The sequence below is a fragment of the Chlorocebus sabaeus genome, chromosome 12 (genome assembly GCF_047675955.1).
Source record: "Chlorocebus sabaeus isolate Y175 chromosome 12, mChlSab1.0.hap1, whole genome shotgun sequence".
Taxonomy (NCBI): Eukaryota; Metazoa; Chordata; class Mammalia; order Primates; family Cercopithecidae; genus Chlorocebus; species Chlorocebus sabaeus.
In genome coordinates this window covers 106111285-106128321 of record NC_132915.1, presented here as the reverse complement: position 1 = coordinate 106128321, position 17037 = coordinate 106111285, and the positions used below count along the sequence as shown (strand labels likewise).

General features: G+C 52.2%; 1 protein-coding gene across 4 annotated transcripts in view; it reads right to left on the bottom strand.

Moving 5' to 3' along the window:
• Positions 1-378: 378 nt before the first annotated feature.
• The window catches only part of FUBP3 (far upstream element binding protein 3), a 58653-nt gene continuing 41994 nt past the window's right edge, over positions 379-17037 (bottom strand). For 3 of the 4 annotated variants that reach the window (XM_008005921.3, XM_008005922.3, XM_073022013.1), the window contains exons 10-19: positions 15855-15957; positions 14993-15093; positions 12210-12351; positions 8001-8161; positions 7156-7229; positions 6766-6846; positions 6510-6586; positions 4009-4080; positions 2661-2788; positions 379-1707 (exon numbers count right to left, since the gene is read on the bottom strand). In XM_008005921.3, coding sequence (XP_008004112.1) covers positions 1699-1707; positions 2661-2788; positions 4009-4080; positions 6510-6586; positions 6766-6846; positions 7156-7229; positions 8001-8161; positions 12210-12351; positions 14993-15093; positions 15855-15957 — 948 coding nt within the window. In that variant the 3' untranslated portion in view covers positions 379-1698. The remainder of the gene's footprint in view (positions 1708-2660; positions 2789-4008; positions 4081-6509; positions 6587-6765; positions 6847-7155; positions 7230-8000; positions 8162-12209; positions 12352-14992; positions 15094-15854; positions 15958-17037) is intronic. The other variant, XM_008005923.3, reaches the window with a different exon arrangement.

The window sequence follows — 17037 nt, the reverse complement described above, 5'->3', positions numbered from 1 at the left end:
GGGAAGGGGAGCGGGCGGAGGGCAAGGGGCTGCCCAGTCAGTCGCAGAAGCCCGCTGACCCGCCGCACACCCTTCAATGCATCTCCCAGCTCCATCCGATCACACTCCCGTACTGACTTCTCATTTAGAGATGCCTGGCTGTGACGGAAGGGGAGCTGAGCCCAACCACGGCACTCAAGTCAAGCTGTCAAATCAAAGCCATTAAAATAAAATTAGCTTCACGAACTAGCTACACATCTAGGCTGCGCACCAGCGAAGGCGGGCTGACGCAGCGCAAGACGATGGGCGAGGCCCGCAGGAATCCTCTTTCCCTCTCGGGCGGCAGCGGGCAGGGGGCAGAGGGACAAACTGGCGAATGGAAGGCAAACAGGCCAGAAAGACTTTGCCCACAAGATGTCTTGTGGAAATTTTATTATATAGAGTGTAAAATGAATTGTCAGTCAAATAAAAAGAACACTTTTTTTCTTAAAAACCACATGCATAACATTTTCCAATTGTCTTTTTTAATAGTTAGACATTTCAAGCATTATAAGAAAAATAAGGAGAAAAAAACAGAAACTGTAACTTCAGTACATTTCAAACGGAATGTCCCTCAGGTCACTTAGAAATGCAAGAAAAAATAGCTTCAATTCCGTTTTTTTTCCTTTAAAAATACATGTTATCTGTACAAGATACACTACAGTAAACACTGGAAATCATATTATCCCTTTTATTAAATCAAAATTATTTAATTCATAATGCAGTTAATACTAATTTATTCATCTAGTTAATCTGACAAAATATTAAGAAAATATTTAAAAGAAAAGAGCAAACAACACCTTGGAATTAAAAATAGTTATAACTACATTTTTATACGGTTTAATGTTCCACAGTGTGTGTTAAAAGTTATATTGAATTTCTTAATATTAAAAATAACAGTATTTATATTTCTGAGAGAATAGAGAAAGGTTTTTTGTTTTGTTTTAAAAACAAGCTTGGAGGTCTTAGATACACAGTTGCGACTGGTAATGGAGACATGAAACAAACGTATGCTAAACACACGAACACATTTTTATATTACCCCTTTAGAACTCTAGAAATTATACAAACCCTACAAAATGCCCCTCCCAACCCCTGTTGGACAGCAATACAATTTATCTGTCTCAATTCAGAACTCACATCATTCATTACAATACATAATAGTTCAGCTTTTAAAAAATGCAATAAAACCAGACAGCCAAGATACAACAAATTAGAAGTAAAACATTAAATGAATTTACACATTGAAGAATACTTAAATACTGCTTTAAAATTTTTAAAAAGAATTTGTTACATACCACCTAAGACTTCCAAGCCACTTTCTGTTGCGACAGAAAAAACTGCAAATAAAAAGGACACAAAACAAAACAAAACAAAACCAAAACCATCATGTTGAAATGTCACAGCTCTGAGGCACGTTCTGGTGCCTGACTTTGTAGGTATTGCTCCAAAAAGAATCCCAGAGCTTATACATTTGAAATAACAAAAATAATGAAACAAAAATGATCAGCAATTTTTAGTAACTAATTTTCCCGATTTTTAGAAAAATTCCGTTAATCTAAATATAGTGTTTCACAGAACAAAACAACGGTTCTTCATCAAAAGGTTTGCGAATGTAAAAACCTCTGTTACAAATAGGTTTTCTTTGACAATGATTTTGAGGGCCACGAGGACACTGTCCTACTGCTCCTGTGGGCGGAAGGGAAGAGGAATTAGTCTGTGATGGCAGGTTCTCAGGTCTGCGTGCCAGTGAGGTGGTGACAGGTCACCCTCTCCCCTCTGGCGCCATGCCGGCACCCACACACACAGACAGGGCCGTGTCCCAGCACCTCCCCTGGGTCTCGCGTCACGGGAGCTGGGCCAGATAAAACCTCTGCTGAAGAGAAGGTCTTGGGCTTCTCTCTCTGCTAGGGACTCGGGGCAGGGAAGAGCGGACAGTGTGAGCCGCTGTCGCCACCAGCCCTGACACCTGTTTCCCCAGGACCAGACCCAGACGGCCAATTTGGCAGTGAGTGGCCTACCCAGCTGAGTCCAGGGCCAGGAGGTAACTGAAATGTTATCCATGAGGACCTGACTGGCATCAGGTGGGAAATGCGCCCTGTGGGAACATTTGGACGTCTTCCCTTCTTTAATAAGAAATCCGTTTTTGGCCTCTGAACAGAACCCTCTAGGTTGTGCACAGAAGAGGAAAGCTGGGCTCTGCCCCCAGTGCCCTCTCCCTGCCTCCTGCTGCTGCCCGGGCATGGTTGACAGCCTGGCCACTCCACCCTGCTGGGGAGCAGCCGCTGGAGCGCACCCTCTGCACACGTTCCTTTACAGTCAGGGAAGCTGAGGCTCAGAGGAAGACAGAGACTACTCATCAGCCCTGAGGTCTGGGGCTCGGACTTGAGAAAAGATCAGGCACTTCCTTGCAGGGGCTGTACCACCAATCCTCCCACGTGGCCTACACTCTTTTTCTCAGGAGCGAGGAGGGACACAGGGGCTGGAACCAGGCTCTCAGCAGATGCAGCCTCGCTGAGGAGCTGCGGGGCCCAGAGGCTCCTCCTAGCCCAGTGCTCTCATCCTGGGGTCAGGAAACACAGGCTTGGGAACAGGGGCTTGGGGATAGGGAGTGGCTGCGGTGCTGGTGATTAGCTACAGACCTGGCTGTGGGCCTGCGCCTGCCCTAACGTCTGTCCGTAGAAAGCGACCTGCTGTCTGTAATATTCTGCCCAGGCCATTGTGTAGTCCGGTGGGGAGCTGGCCTGAGGAGCAGCACTGGCGGCGTGACCTGGTTGACAAAGGAGGAAAGAGGTTATCGGGAGCAGGGGCACACTAGGCAGGGCCCTTCCCAAAGGCCCTGGGCATCTGCTCTCCCTCCGGACGGCTGGAAGGCAGGGAGGTCTGGGAGGTGGGACGGTGAGGCTGGTGCTGCAGGAGTGCTTGCTACAAAAGGTGCGGTTAGCCTTTTGTTGCCCGGCCCCTGCTATGCCCGTGAAGACCAAGTCTCACGTCTGCCTTCTCTCTGCGGAAGCACATTCTCTGCATCTGCCTGCCTGCCCCTTCAGCTCCCGGGCCCCGTGACAGAGACAGAAGGCAGGATTCTGGGTTGGGGCGGGGGAGAAGGGGAGTGCCTAGCTTGGGTGCCTGTGATAAGTGTCCAAATCCTGTAAACAGCTTGAACACAGGCCCAGGTGTGTCTGGGAATCGGGATTTGGGGAAGACTGGGCAGCTGAGCTTACACCAGGTCCCCTGGTGACCGTGACTGAACATCCTCACCTCCAACCCCTAGAAGGGCCATGAACCCGGCAATGATTCCAACACCGGGGGACCATTTCTCTGGTGGCCTTCAACCTGCTCTCTTCCAACCAGCAAGAAACAGCCTCCAAACACAAGGCGCGGGAGATACCTCTTTAAACAAGTCCCCAACCCTCCGGTCTAGCAATGGTGGAAATACACAGAGTCTGGCACTAACTTTAGATGACTCCCCAGAGACCTCTGGCTTGTGGGTCCCTCGCCCTGCTCTGAAGGCTGGTTTCGTTTCTGATAGTCACAAAACCGACCTACTTAAGAGGAGAAACGAAGCACCCAGCTTCAATGTCCAGGTAAGGCCTCCTTCCCTGAGTCTCACCACCTCTCCTCATCTGCCCTGAAGCACTGAGACAGAGAACGAGACGCCCGGCTGGTCTGTTTGCTGGCCAGGTGGCACCCAACCCGAATCTTTCCTCGAAGTCCTTTGGAGCCCAGCAGGGGGAGAACAAAGAGGAGGGGACGGCAGGCCTGTGCCGGGTCGCAGGGCAGCCTGTGGTCACTGACTGACTATGCCTGGACTCCTGACAAAAAGAAGCAGGCAGGCACAGGGGTGGAGGACGAAGGCAAATAATGAGATCAAGCCACACGGGGAAGGCATTAGGGAAAAAAGAGATGACAGTGAGCCTTGGACTCTGAAGTCTCTGGGCTAGAGGGGACTGTGCTGCCGGGAGCCACAGGTTAGGAGGGCCGGGCACTCACTCTGTTTTTTGTAATAGTCTTCCCAGGCCTTGCTGTAGCTGGGCTGGCTGCTCTGCGGCTGGCTCTGCTGGCCTGTGCGAAGAACACAAAAGCAGTCAGGCCTTCCGGGCTCCTCACAGCCTCGGCCCCAGCCCGCCAACTGCAGGCCCTGCCCTGCACTCCTCCACCTCGCTCCTGGCCACACACGGTTCCACAGCCCTGCCTGGGAAGGAGGTGGCAGCTGGCAGGGCTGGGAGGGGTGTAACTAAGATCACTGTAAGGGTGGGGCTGGGCAGACCGGCTGCCCCCCACAGGGCAACTAGCAAGGCTAGCCTGACCCTCTTCAGATGGAGACACGAGATGTGGGTCCACAGACGGGGGCTTGAGGGCCACAGCCACTGTTGTTTTGAGGCTCCCCAGTCAGCCTTCCAAAGGACAAACACTCCAGAGGCTGCTGACCACTCTTCGCGTGGCCCTCTGTTCAAGATCTGGGGGCTGTGCCTCTGGACCAGCGGAAGTGGAGGGGCCACGCGGCGCAGGGGTGGGCAGCACCAGTGGGCTCCTGGACCCTGTCCAGCCTGAGGCTGTGCTGGGGTAGGGCAGAGGGAAAGGGGATGCGTGTGTTGGGGTGGTCCAGCCCTTCTCTTCCGGTGCAGGACCCCGGGTTCACCGTCTAGGCTGTGGGGCAATGAAGACTGGGAGGGGCAGAGAAACAGCCGGCGCCCGGAAACACAGCCTCAGCACTGCGCCAGGCACAAGACGGGGTTCAAAGACTTGACCACAGCAATGGGTCAGGACCTTTCCTTCTGCCTAGGCTGGGGCTGGCTCAGGTGTCCACCTGCCAAGGCCCACAAAAGACCCCCTCACTGTCTTGTCTCCTGTGAGGATTGTAGCCCGAAGCAGGCAGGAAGGGCAAACCACTGCAGAGAGCACGCAGCCAAATGCTTTCTCCACCAGTTCACTTTACTGCAGGCTGAGGAGCAGTGTGGGGAAGCAGCAAGCAGCGCGCTGGGAAGGAGGGAAGGAGATGCCCCGCTTCCTCCCACAGGGGCAGGGCGAAGGAGGGACACAGGCAGCAAACACTCTTCCCTCTGACATAGAGGGCACCAGCAAGCAGGACTTCACTGCCAAACAATATTTCACCAACCCAAACTGGTTCTCAACTGCAAAACCCCGGAATAAACAAATGAGCCAAGCTCAACAACATGAGATGAAGGCTGCCCAATGGTAGCAAGACCACTGGGCGCCTCCTGCGCTCTCCCTTCCTCAGCCCAACAGGCCTCTGCCAGTTCCACCCGCCAGGGGGCCGTTTCCCCTGAAGGCCTCCCAGGCCTCATGTCTCCAGAGTCAATCCTGGCCACCTTGCTGCCTGGAGGATTCTCTCAGACCAGAACAGCACCCAAAGGCCCCGGCACTGTGAGTGCAGCTCCCACCGAGACGTGAGGAGCCAAGGAAAGGAAACAGGGTGAGCCCCCGTGGTCAAGCATGCAGAGAGAAAGGGAATGGTGGGATCTGAGTGCTGTGTGGGTGCTCACTGCAGTGTTCTATGATGTTTGAAACGTTTCATAATAAGATACTGGGGAAAAAAGGGAAGAAACACAACTATACAATTTCAGAGCATGCAAGTGCTTTAGAATTCAAACCCAAACCCTTGATTTTACATGTGACAGAAGTGGAGCTCCAGAGAAGGCGTGCCTAAGGCCACACAGCACTGGCCTCAGGACTCTGTGTAAGGCTAAAGTGGCAGAACCCCAGAAAGGGGGCTCAGGCCCTCCGAGCCAGGCTGTGAGGCAGGGCCTGCGGCCTGGGTGCTATCAGAATCTGCAGACACTGAAGAAGCCTTTCCAAACACGGGACAGAAACTCCACGTGGGTCAAGAGAACCTGGATCGTACTAAGGTAAGCATTCTGCTTTGCTTTGTGAAGGCCACGCCACAGGAGCTAGACCAGCTCTGAAACCCAGCAGTGGTTCCTGAAGCGGCTGTGGGGACAGAGTGGGCGGGGCTTTGATTCCCACCCGGACTTCCTCCTTCATAACCAGTCAGTCTCCCTGGAGAGGCCGGACGCAGCAGAGGTCATTCCCTAGCTGTTTGCTTCTGAAAAGTTCAGGAGATGAAAGCGTGAGAGGGGAGAGGAAGGCAGCCAGGAGCCAGCCCCTCCAGGGAGTGGAGAAGAGGAGGGGCAGAAGCTGGCTCAACCCACACCCACAGCCCATCCATGCACGGGGAACAAAAGTGACAGAGGCCCAGAGCTCTGAGGAGGACAGGTGGGCCAAGAGGGCCAGCCCAGAGACCCCAGTCCGCCTGAGGTTTGTGCAGTTTCCCTCTGGCCTTTCTCTGAGCATGCGCAACCCCCGGTACAGGCCTACAGGAAGCCCCAAGCCCCACCCGCAGGGCTCCTTGTCATTTGGGGAGGGGCATCCTGGGCCTGGGGGCTGAGTTGAGTGGGGGCGTTTTGGTCCCAGGACTTCTGTGGGCCCCAGCCTTTCTGGAGGGCATGCACTCACCACCCCGAGTCACTTACTTGGGACCTGCTGTGTGGGCTGCTGCCACGCCTGGTAGGTGCTGCCCCAGCCCTGGGTCAGAAAGGCCGGAGGTCCACTGTGGATGACAAGAGAGTCACTCGTTCCTATAGAGAGCAAGTCACCCCTGTCGTCTCCCTCTTCACTGCTCACCTCCCTCACCCCAGCCAAGCATCACTGGACCCTTGCCCGTCAGCAGTAGTCAAGCGATCACCCTAGTCCCGTCTATCCCCAGCTGAGTCACAGCAGGTCACGTACCTCACGGGGGTGCTGTGGGGGTTCCCGTTCACCTTGGCAGCCATGTTTGGGAAGCACCCGGAGCTCCTTGGAGGAAAGGTACTGGGACAAGGTGAAAGAAACAACAGGCTGAGCGCCTCACATGGAGGGCTCGGCCCCTTCCCCCAGCCACAGGGCACTGAGGGGGCGGTCGGGACGGAAGACCCTCTGCCCTCTGGGAGACTCCCATCCCACTGCAGAGGTCAGTGAGTGACAGGCTGGAGGGACCACTGGTGAGACGAAAAGAAACGAGTCCTGCCCACGCCCAGAACTTCAGGCCTTGGCTGGCGCTCCCTAGAAGCAGCTGGAAAGGACAGGGATCTCTTGGGAGCGAGGGAATTCTCCCGGGCAAGACGGATGCAAAAGACTCACTTTTGATGAGGTGGGGCAGGTGGCTGGCTGAAGGGACTCTGTCCGAAGGCTCCAGGTGCTCCGAGATTGGTCCCCTGTGGGGGCACAGAGGGAGCTCTCACCCGCTGTTGGCTGCACACCTCTGTCCTCTGCCCAGGCCCGCCCCGAGGCAAAGCCCAGCTATTGGGGGGATGGAGTCGAGTGAAGTCAGGACACCTACGCACTCACACTAGCCTTCCTTCCCACAGCAGGCTGCACTGCAGAAATGGCTTCTGCCCTCCAGCGACCAATACCACCACACAGCCAGTCCTGGCACCACCACAACTGCCCTGGTATATCCCCCTGGGGGTAGGGACCAACCTGCTTGACTCTCCCGTCAACTTAGGCTGGCCCAAGGCTCTTTCTGCCATTCTACGTCCCCATTGAGGTGAGCAGTGGCCCATCTGTCCTCCATCAACACTCCCTTTCTTTATCTGCCTTGAGGTGCCTGAAACTAAAGCCAGAGTCAATGAAAGCTGCCTGCTGGGCTGGCCGCCAGGGCAATGCCAGCGGAGTCCCGGGGCAGCGCTGGGGGGAGGCTGCTGCCCCAGCTGCTCATCTAAGCCTGCAGGGGAACGGCTCTGGGGCCTCGGCTGCTGCGGCCCTGGTGAGTCCTGCCAGGCTTCCTTCATTGCTTCTGGGCCTGGCTCTGGCACTCCCTGGGTCTCCGACCCTCCCCTTCGGCAAAGCAGGAGGGGGCTTGCCCTCATGTGATGTGAGAACCCACAGGCACAAGCAGCGCAAGGTTGCGGGAAAAGCTGGTACCTTGGACATCCAAAAGCAAACAGCTATGAGTAAGCCAGGTGGGGGAAGGACCTTGTACGTACGCCAACTTTCTCATCTATGAGCTGCCTGGCCACCTCGATCTGCTGGGGAACCCCCCTGATGGTGAATCTCCGCAGGTTGGGGTCGCTGTTGGGAGGGGGGTTCCTCTGAAGCTCCACGTGCGCCCCTGACTGCTGGTTGATGCTTTTGATGTTCTCACCCCCTGCCGACAGCAGAACACAAACCGAAGAGTAAGCAGCTACTGTGGCAACCCGAGGCTCTGGGGCACTTGGCTCCAGAAGAGGACTCGGGGGGATTTTGTGCACGTCGGCACTTGTCCCGACAGTAGAGAAGTACTCTCTATTTACTCCAAAGTGGTTGTAACTAAACCCAGGGCTCTCTCACTTGCAAAACTAGCTGTTTGGAGTGAAGCTGGACTTCCTCTCAAAGCCAAGCTGAGGCCACAGATGCCTTGTGAAACCTCCATGTGGAGGCCCTGAGTGGCCCAGTGACCAGGTCTGGCTGAGGCCCGTGGGTCTACACCATGGAGCTCACCCCTGGGGACCAGCTGTGGGGCTCCCGCCCAGCCAGGGATGGCACTGCCCTTCTTAGCACAAGAATGGTGAGCCAAGGGCCCCTCTATGACAATGGGGCCTTCAGCCTGGCTGTGGGCAACTGTCTCCATAGGCCAAACAGACCATAGGCCCAAAAATGCCTGGAGGCCGCTCGGGCCTTCAGTATCCCACCCTGTCACTTCTCAAGTCCCTGCCTCCTCCATGGGGTGGCGGGTCTAGCCAGGCAGTGCAAGGATGGGGTGGAGGCCACAGAGACCTGCGTGGAGCAGGGCTAATGAAAATTTAGTTGGTCTCTTTCAAAAACCTGTGAGAGTCTCAGTCTCTTAATGAAATTTGTGTAATAAAAGCTCCAGCAGTGTAACAATAGTTGGATTCTTCTGAAATTCACAGAACTTGCAGATCTGCTCTGCAGGGTTGCTAAGAGGAGCGAGAATACAAGGGTAACTTGGAGCACAGAGTTTGGAAAAGTGGAGAAAAAGGTAATCTGCTCCAAAGCTGGTATAGGGCAGCAGTGAGCCCGGTGATCAAAAGCAAAGGCCAGGGGCCAGTGTCGGCCCCTCCTCTGCCCACAGTCAAAACAGGCCCTAAATACCATGTGCCACCTCACCAAGACACCACCCCCACAATCCACCAAACACTCCCAGCTTCCCTCCACCCACTGCCAGAAAAGCCCTGTCTCAACAGCCTATCAGGCCAGTCGGGAGGGGACGCTAAAGGCAGACACAAGCTGCATCTTGCCAGGACTCTATAGGGGTCAAGGAATGAAGAAGGAGACTTCCGGTGGTCCTTACTGAAGGCAGCGGGGGCAGCCCTTACAGGGGGGAAAAGACGCTGGGAGACATGGCACGCAGATAAGGCCACATGCAGAGGAGGTTAAGTTTAGGGTGGTTTTAAATTTAAAAACCAGTAAAATCAAATGTTGTGCTTGTGATTTCCTTAAAGTCTTGCTGGAGATTCAGAAAAGCATCCCTGCATTTTCTATCCTGGCCAGAACCCGCCTGTCTGGGGACACACCAGGCCAATGCCCACAGCTCTGATTTCCTCTGGGCCGGTGCAAGCCCCTCCTAGGCGACCTTCACCTCTGCCCTTTACTCAGAGGCCATGGATTTTATCTTCTCTGCGCCATGAAAAGCGGGATCCAAGGCAATGGTTTTTGGAGAGCAATAAAGAATAGAGACCTGGCCAGGCGCAGTGGCTCACGCCTGTAATCCCAGCACTTTGGGAAGCCAAGGCGGGCGGATCACCTGAGGTTGGGAGTTCAAGACCAGCCTGACCAACAGGGAGAAACCCCTTCTCTACTAAAAATGCAAAATTAGCTGGGTGTGATGGCACATGCCTGTAATCCAAGCTACTTGGGAGGCTGAGGCAGTAGAATCGCTTTAACCCAGGAGGCGGAGGTTGCGCTGAGCCGAGATCATGACACTGCACTCCAGCTTAGGCAATAAGAGTGAAACTCCATCTCAAAAAAAAAATAATAATAAAATAAAAAAGAATGGAAACTAAAATGCAGACCATTTCCCCAGGCACACCTAAGACTCGAGGGAACCCTACCAGCCTCTACCCAGATCCACTTGGTCTGGAGGCAAAAGCACAAGGACATGAGTGTCTGCGACTGAGAATCCTGCGGTCCCCAGACAGCCGAGGCCCCAGCCCTCCCCACTGGGCCCTGGGACCCTCATCCCCAGGCCTTGGGAACATGCTAATAAGGTGAGGAGGCACCACAAAACCTTGTGGGGCCGGAATGAGTTAATTTAAGTTCATCTTCTTTCAAAATGAGGTCACTAGCTTGGCACATGGTGGCTGTCTATAGACTCATTCAGCAGCCCGCTCCATTCTTCTACCTGATGGGGGGCAGAAGCGCCCCACCAGTGGCCCCCCGGCTGGATGTGAAATCGTAAAGCCATTAATCAAACCTGCTAAAAGGCCTGGCTGACAGGAGCAGGCTGGCTGCGCTATCTGTCAATGTTGCTGTGTTTATCATGGAAATCCAGCAGGGGCCAGGGAGGCTCTGTGTCTGTCCAGGCCAGAGGCCAAGGAAAGCTGGGCCTCACTGCGTGCGGCTCCTCTCTCCCTTACCCAGGCGCGCCCATCTCAAGGAAAAGAGAGGCCTCACACGGGCCCCGGGGGTGTGTGTGTGTGTGTGAGAGAGACACGGAAAGATCCTCCCATATCCGAGACACTTATTAGGCTTCTTTAGGCTGCTACTCAAGCATGGGACACAGACCAGTTACTGCTTCGTTCTCATCACTGTTCTTTAGGAATCACTCAGGATGACTCTGTGAAGGCCCAACTACAAGGGGCTGCTCTGTGAGCACCAAGGGTTCACTGTGAGAACCTGTCATGGTGAGGCAACAACGCTCACTCAGGGTTTAGAGACACAAGCAAATGAAAACTTCGCTGACAAAATGGTTTGCAAAGGGCCAAGAAATCTAGATCTAGCTAATCCTCAACCTACAGGCATCAACTCGCTGCAGTCTCTCAGCGGTCAGGCTGACGGGCTGGGTAGTGTGAGACTTCTGGCAGCATCTGGTGCAGCCCGCGATATCCCCAAAACACTCACCAGCCCGCACACCTGCAGCAAATGAACACAAACCCATCTTGTTTCTACCACCTCTGAGTGGCTCAGCATCTAAAAGACAACACAGTTCCTTGCATTTTGCAAGGGCATAAAGCCCAGCGTCCGTGAGCAGGGACAAGGGCAGCTCCTGGGACGCGAGTGTGGGGGGCTCCCACCTGCCCAGCTCTGGAGGTCTCTGCTGGTGAGGCATCCCCAAGTCCTGCCTATCCAATACGAGTGCCCCTCAGGCAGCTAAGAGGTATTTGGTGATCACAGAAATGTGAGAAACTCCGGAGAGGCGACTGTCCTCTCCACCTGCTGTCAAATACCTAATGAAGGCAACTACGAAACCCAGCGACAACGGAGGCCCCGCTGGCCGTGGGGCCTGGCTCAGAGCCCCCCAGAAGCCGAGCCCACTGCCACACTGGGAAAGGCCCCACAGCCTCAGCCCTGGTCTCAGGAGCCTTTCTGGGTCCCAGGGCCAGCCAAGATGAACTGCTGCCAACGGCTGAGAAATATGGCTGCCCTCTCCCGGTTCTCAGTGAAGCACAGGAAGGAGCTACAGTAGCCATGAATGAGGGTTTCTTCCTCATGTTCTCCAAAATGCCCAGAAAAAACGAACAAATCAATGTTTATTTCCCTCCACAGAGAGTCCGGGACTCACAGTAAGTATGCAGAAAGGATAAAAACCATTTTCACCTGTTGTGCAGATCAAGACCAAATACTCAAACCTGGTAAGGGAAAGAAGTGACACAGTCGAGAAGGGATTTTCACTGAGGATATTGTCTCAACCGTCCCTCTAAGTTCCTTGTCCCTCTAAGCTCCTTCGAGGTGAGTTAATTACCCATCGGTCGACTGACAAAGGCCCCCGCCTTGCACAGGGTATCTTTTCACCCAGCTAAGCTGCCCTCAACAGGCAAGGGGTTTTACTGCTCTATTCTTCATATTCACAGGAAAAAATTCACTTTGCCCCTCAAAACAGGCCCGTCAGCAGCCTCAGAGAACCATGCCAAGCAGGTTTCAGCAGCCCCGGCCTGCAGCAGCAAAGGGACTTCACCCAAGGTTCTGGAGGCCCGCTGACCTGCCTTCCCTCAAGCCAAACAGCTGAACGGGGATGTGAAACCCCAGCTGCCTCTTACCTTTGCCTATGACAAGGCCACACTTATCGGCTGGCACCGTGTATGTTATCTCCTGGACGCCACCAGGGGCTCCCACGCTCCAGTCGCCACGGCCACGACCTCTTCCTCTGGCTGCTGCCAGGCCTCCAAAGCCGTCTCTTTCCTGGAAAGATCACAGAGCTCTTGTGACCTCTGCCACTGCCACAGCACCACTGCTCCTCTTCTCCAGGGAGGAGGTTAAGTGACAGGATGCAATCAACGCCACCCATGAGAACCTAGCACCTTTCCACACTTCCCATTCTGAAGGGCTCTTTCAAGCCAGTATTGACACCAGTCACAGGTGTATCCGGGGAGGGCCTGTGCAGACGAACACACATGGTTACATAAACAGCTCCAATGTACCCAACAGAAACAGGCAGATACAAACTCCAAGGCTGAAGCCCAGCGGCCTTTCTCCCTGGAGCTTTCCTCACTGGGCCCCGATCTACAGGCAACAAGAGCCGGTTTCTCCCCTGCAGCTGAGGCCCCTCTTTTCCATGGCAGACACATACTGGGCCTGTGGGAAGCCAGGTGTGCAGAGCCAGCTGACCCTCCCCGACCGGGCACTGCTGAGCCACAACACCTGGCACTCCAGTCAGCAAGAAGGGTAAATGGATTTCATTCAGTTTTAGAAAACTTCTTGGTGGTTGTGCCCCCAAGCAGCAGCAGCAACAGGTTCGAGGGTGACCATTTGGGGCTACTTTAGAAGGGAGGAACAGAGGGAACTGGCCAGGGCCTCCTCCCCATGCGGGGCTGGAGAAGTCTCTAAATCATTCTCCCACCGTTCGCCCAGCAGAGAGAAAAACCTAAATCTAACAGCTGACAGAGGAAGAACCCTTTCATTCAGACGGCAGCAAGTCTCACTCCAGCTGCTACCCGCTGAGTCATTTTGGAGCTGCGGTATCTAAACTCTCTTAAATGTGGAGGGTGAACCTGGTCAAACTAAGAGCTATTTCATGGAAGGGAGATGCTGCACAGACTTTTCAACACACTGAAGAAATGTTGGGCAAAACCTGCTCATGTTGATTAAGAGTAAACTGAACGTTTACCCAGAATCTAAACCAGCAGAAAGCGGAGACAACTGGAGTGCTCTTCCCCCGCACTCTGCTTTTATGAGAGACAACTGCCAAGTAAACAAGGCAATTTTAGGAATTTATGTTCACACATGCACACGAGCGCACAGTCAACTTTCTGGGCATGGCAGAGATCTCAAGGAAAAGGTTTTCTTCCAAACATCTCACAGCCTCTGCAGCACAAGGTTCATAAACTTTTTTTTCTTTTTTGAGAGATTTTTGCTCTTGTCGCCCAGGCTGGAGTGCAAAGCGGGATCCCGGCTCCCTGCAACCTCCGCCTCCTGGGTTCAAGTGATTCTCCTGCCTCAGCCTCCTGAGTAGCTGAAACTACAGGCATGCGCCACCACACCTGGCTAATTTTGTGTTTTTAGTAGGGACGGGTTTCACCGTGTTGGTCTTGAACTCCTGACCTCAGGTGATCTACCCGCCTCAGTCTCCTAAAGTGCTAGGATTACAGGCGTGAGCCACCACGTCCAGCTAATTTTGTATTTTCAAGTACAGACAGGGGTTTCACCAAGTTGGTCAAGCTGGTCTCGAACTCCTGACCTCAGGTGATCCGCTTGCCTCGGCCTCCCAAAGTGCTGGGATTACAAGAGTGAGCCACAGCGCCTGGCCAAGGTTCATAAACTCTTGCTACAAAAAAGGATGCCAGAGATCATTTAGAGCAGGGGTGTGCAATCTTTTGCTTCCCTGGGCCACACTGGAAGAAGGCTTGTCCTGGGCCACCCATAAAATACACTAACACTAATCATAGCTGATGAGCTTTAAAAAAAAAAAAAACACACACACAAAAAATCTCCCAACATTTTAAGACAGTTTATGAATTTGCGTTGGGCTGCATTCAATGCTGTTCCTGGGCCGCGTGCAGCCCACAGGCTGAAAAAGCTTGATTTAGTGGCTGTTTTATAAACTCGTCTAATCCTAAGAATTGCCTGGGTCTCTAGTGAAGACCCAAGACCCTCCCCTGGAAATTCTGATTCAGTAGATCTGGGGTGGGGGCCTGCACATTTGTAATTTGAGTAAGAACCACCAGATGGCTCTTAGGGGATCACATGGAGAGCACTGCCTGGTACAAAGCACCCCGAGTCTGCTGCTGGGAACACCAGACCCAGAGGTTCAAAGGCTGCTCCAAGGTCACATGACTGATGCCAGAGCTGGGACTATAATTTCCAATCTCTTGCTTTATTCTTCCGTTCTGGTCATTCTCAAATGTGTCCTCAGTCCTACCATCAGTTACAGGGGTTCCTAGCACCGTCACACAGGCTGGCTCACAGTCCAAAGATGTAAATGAAATCAAGTGCATGAAGGCAGCTTTAGGACTTTGGAAGATCCTGAAGTGCTTTCTACCACTAACACTGGATTTCACTAACATAGTTTAACATGAAATACACTTGATTATTTGAAACTTGGTGACCAGTCTCCACGGTATTTCCCCACTTGGTTTAAATAGCCAGAAACTTACTGTGTAAAGGCAATCTAGATGGTGAGGTCAATAAAGGCAGAATGATAATTAATGAGCAGAAAAAAACACCAAGAAGACAGGAAAGAGGCGGATGTACAGAAACTGCTGGCTTCCCATAATGTGACTTGAGATGCCTCGGGTGACTGCTCTACGGCGTTGCACCGAGAGCCCTGGGTAGCACTTTCCACTTCTGCAGCCCAAACGCTCACACTCCGCAGAGCTGGACCCACCTGGGCTGTGAGAATCAGCTCGCTGATGATGTGCGCTGCATGCTGACATCGATCCGGAGGGCCCATGACCTGGGCAGCTCTTTCTGGACTAATCCCATCATCTGAGGAGCCAGGTGAGAGAGAGGATTAGAAAAAAGCCCAACGTTAGAAGGAAACAAAGATTAATCTGATTCCCAATCAATATTCTTACCCACGGTGCCAAAAGGGGCAACAGGAATACTGCCAGCCCCAGGGACTCTTTGGGAGTGATGTGGTTGATAGGAAAATGTGTGTAATTATATTGTTTCGCATATTTCAGGTCCATGCTCAATTCTTATGCAATTACAGCCATTTAAAAAATATATCATTAAAGAACTGAAACAAAACTTGACTTTAAAAAAGCCAAGGGAGTCAGAGCAGAGCTATGGCAACAGCTTCCAGAGAACAGCCTGTCACGTCTTCCTCTTTTCAGATCACATGGAAAAGTTTGCTCATTAAGGCAAATTTATAAAATTTAAAAATTTGTCCTTTACTCTGAGATGTTTTGTCTTTGTGGTTTTAAATTATTTCCAATAAAATCAAAATTTTATATATATATATATTTAAATTTTACTTGGCAAAATCAAAAGCTGACATACTATGCATATAGTACAAGGAGGGAAAAAAAAAAAAAAAAAAAGAAAGGCCTGGAAATCAAAGGTGACTGACAGGGATCCAGGGAGGGAAAAGAAGGTTGGGAGAAGAAACTGAGATTGGTAATCTGGTAGCAGAATGTTGCAAGGACAAGAAAGGTGAACACACATGAACCAATAGCCAAGCCTTTGTTTTGTAAGGTGTTTTATCATCCTTTCAACACTAAGGATTTCTGAATCATCAAACCTACCTGGTTTAAACTGAATCCTCACACCAGCATCATTCTGGATCTTTTTGATCATTTCCCCGTTTCTTCCTATTACAATGCCCACAGCAAACCTAGGCACAGATACCTAGGCACAGAGAAACCAAACCTCATCAGAACTTTTCACAAACCTGTCTTTTTAAAGGGCACTTTTTCTTTTTTTTCTTTTTTTTTTTTTTTTGAGACTGAGTCTCGCTCTGTTGCCCAGCCTGGAGTGCAGAGGCACAATCTCAGCTCACAGTAGCCTCCGTCTCCCGGGTCCCAATGATTCTCCCACCTCAGCCTCCCGAGTAGCTGAGAAAAAAGGCGCAGGCAACTATGCTCGGCTAATTTTTGTATTTTTAGTAGAGATGGGGTTTCACCTTGTTGGCCAGGCTGGTCTTGAACTCCTGACCTCGGGTGATCCGCCCACCTCGGCCTCCCAAAGGGCTGGGATTACAGGCGTGAGCCACCGTGCCTGGCCAGGACACTTTATTTTATTTTTGAGATGCAGTCTCGCTCTGTTGCCCAGGCTGTAGTGGCACGATCTTGGCTCACTGCAGTCTCCACCTACCCCAGGTTCAAGCAATTCTCCCTGCCTCAGACTCCTGAATAGCTGGGATTACAGGCACCTGCCACCATGCCCGGCTTATTTTTGTATTTTTTAGTAGAGATAGCATTTCACCATGTTGGCCAGGCTGATCTTGAATTCCTGACCTCAAGTGATCTGCCTGTCTCAGCCTCCCAAAGTGCTGGGATTATAGGCGCGAGCCACCACGCCCGGCCCAGGACACATTTTAACACACAACTTAGTTTTTATTATAGTGCATTCCTAGAAATGATATATTAAAGGACATTTTTCCCTTTTAGGAATAACATTGTGGTTGAACTGTATTCTTAACTGTTAAATGCATCCAATTTGAGATTTGATCAAAATAGTTATAAAAATGAATAAACCTTATAGATAAAAGATGAAAAATAGTACTTTTGCCTTCCAATAAACACACCATACACACAGTTACCCAGGCTGGACTTGTTACCCAGACTGGATTACAGTGGCGTAACTGTAGCTCACTACAGCCTCGATCTCCTGGGAGGAGCGAGCCTCCCTCCTTAGCCTCTAGAACAGCTGGGACTATAGGCATGTGCCACACCGGGCTAATTTAAATAATTCTTTTTTGTTTTGGTA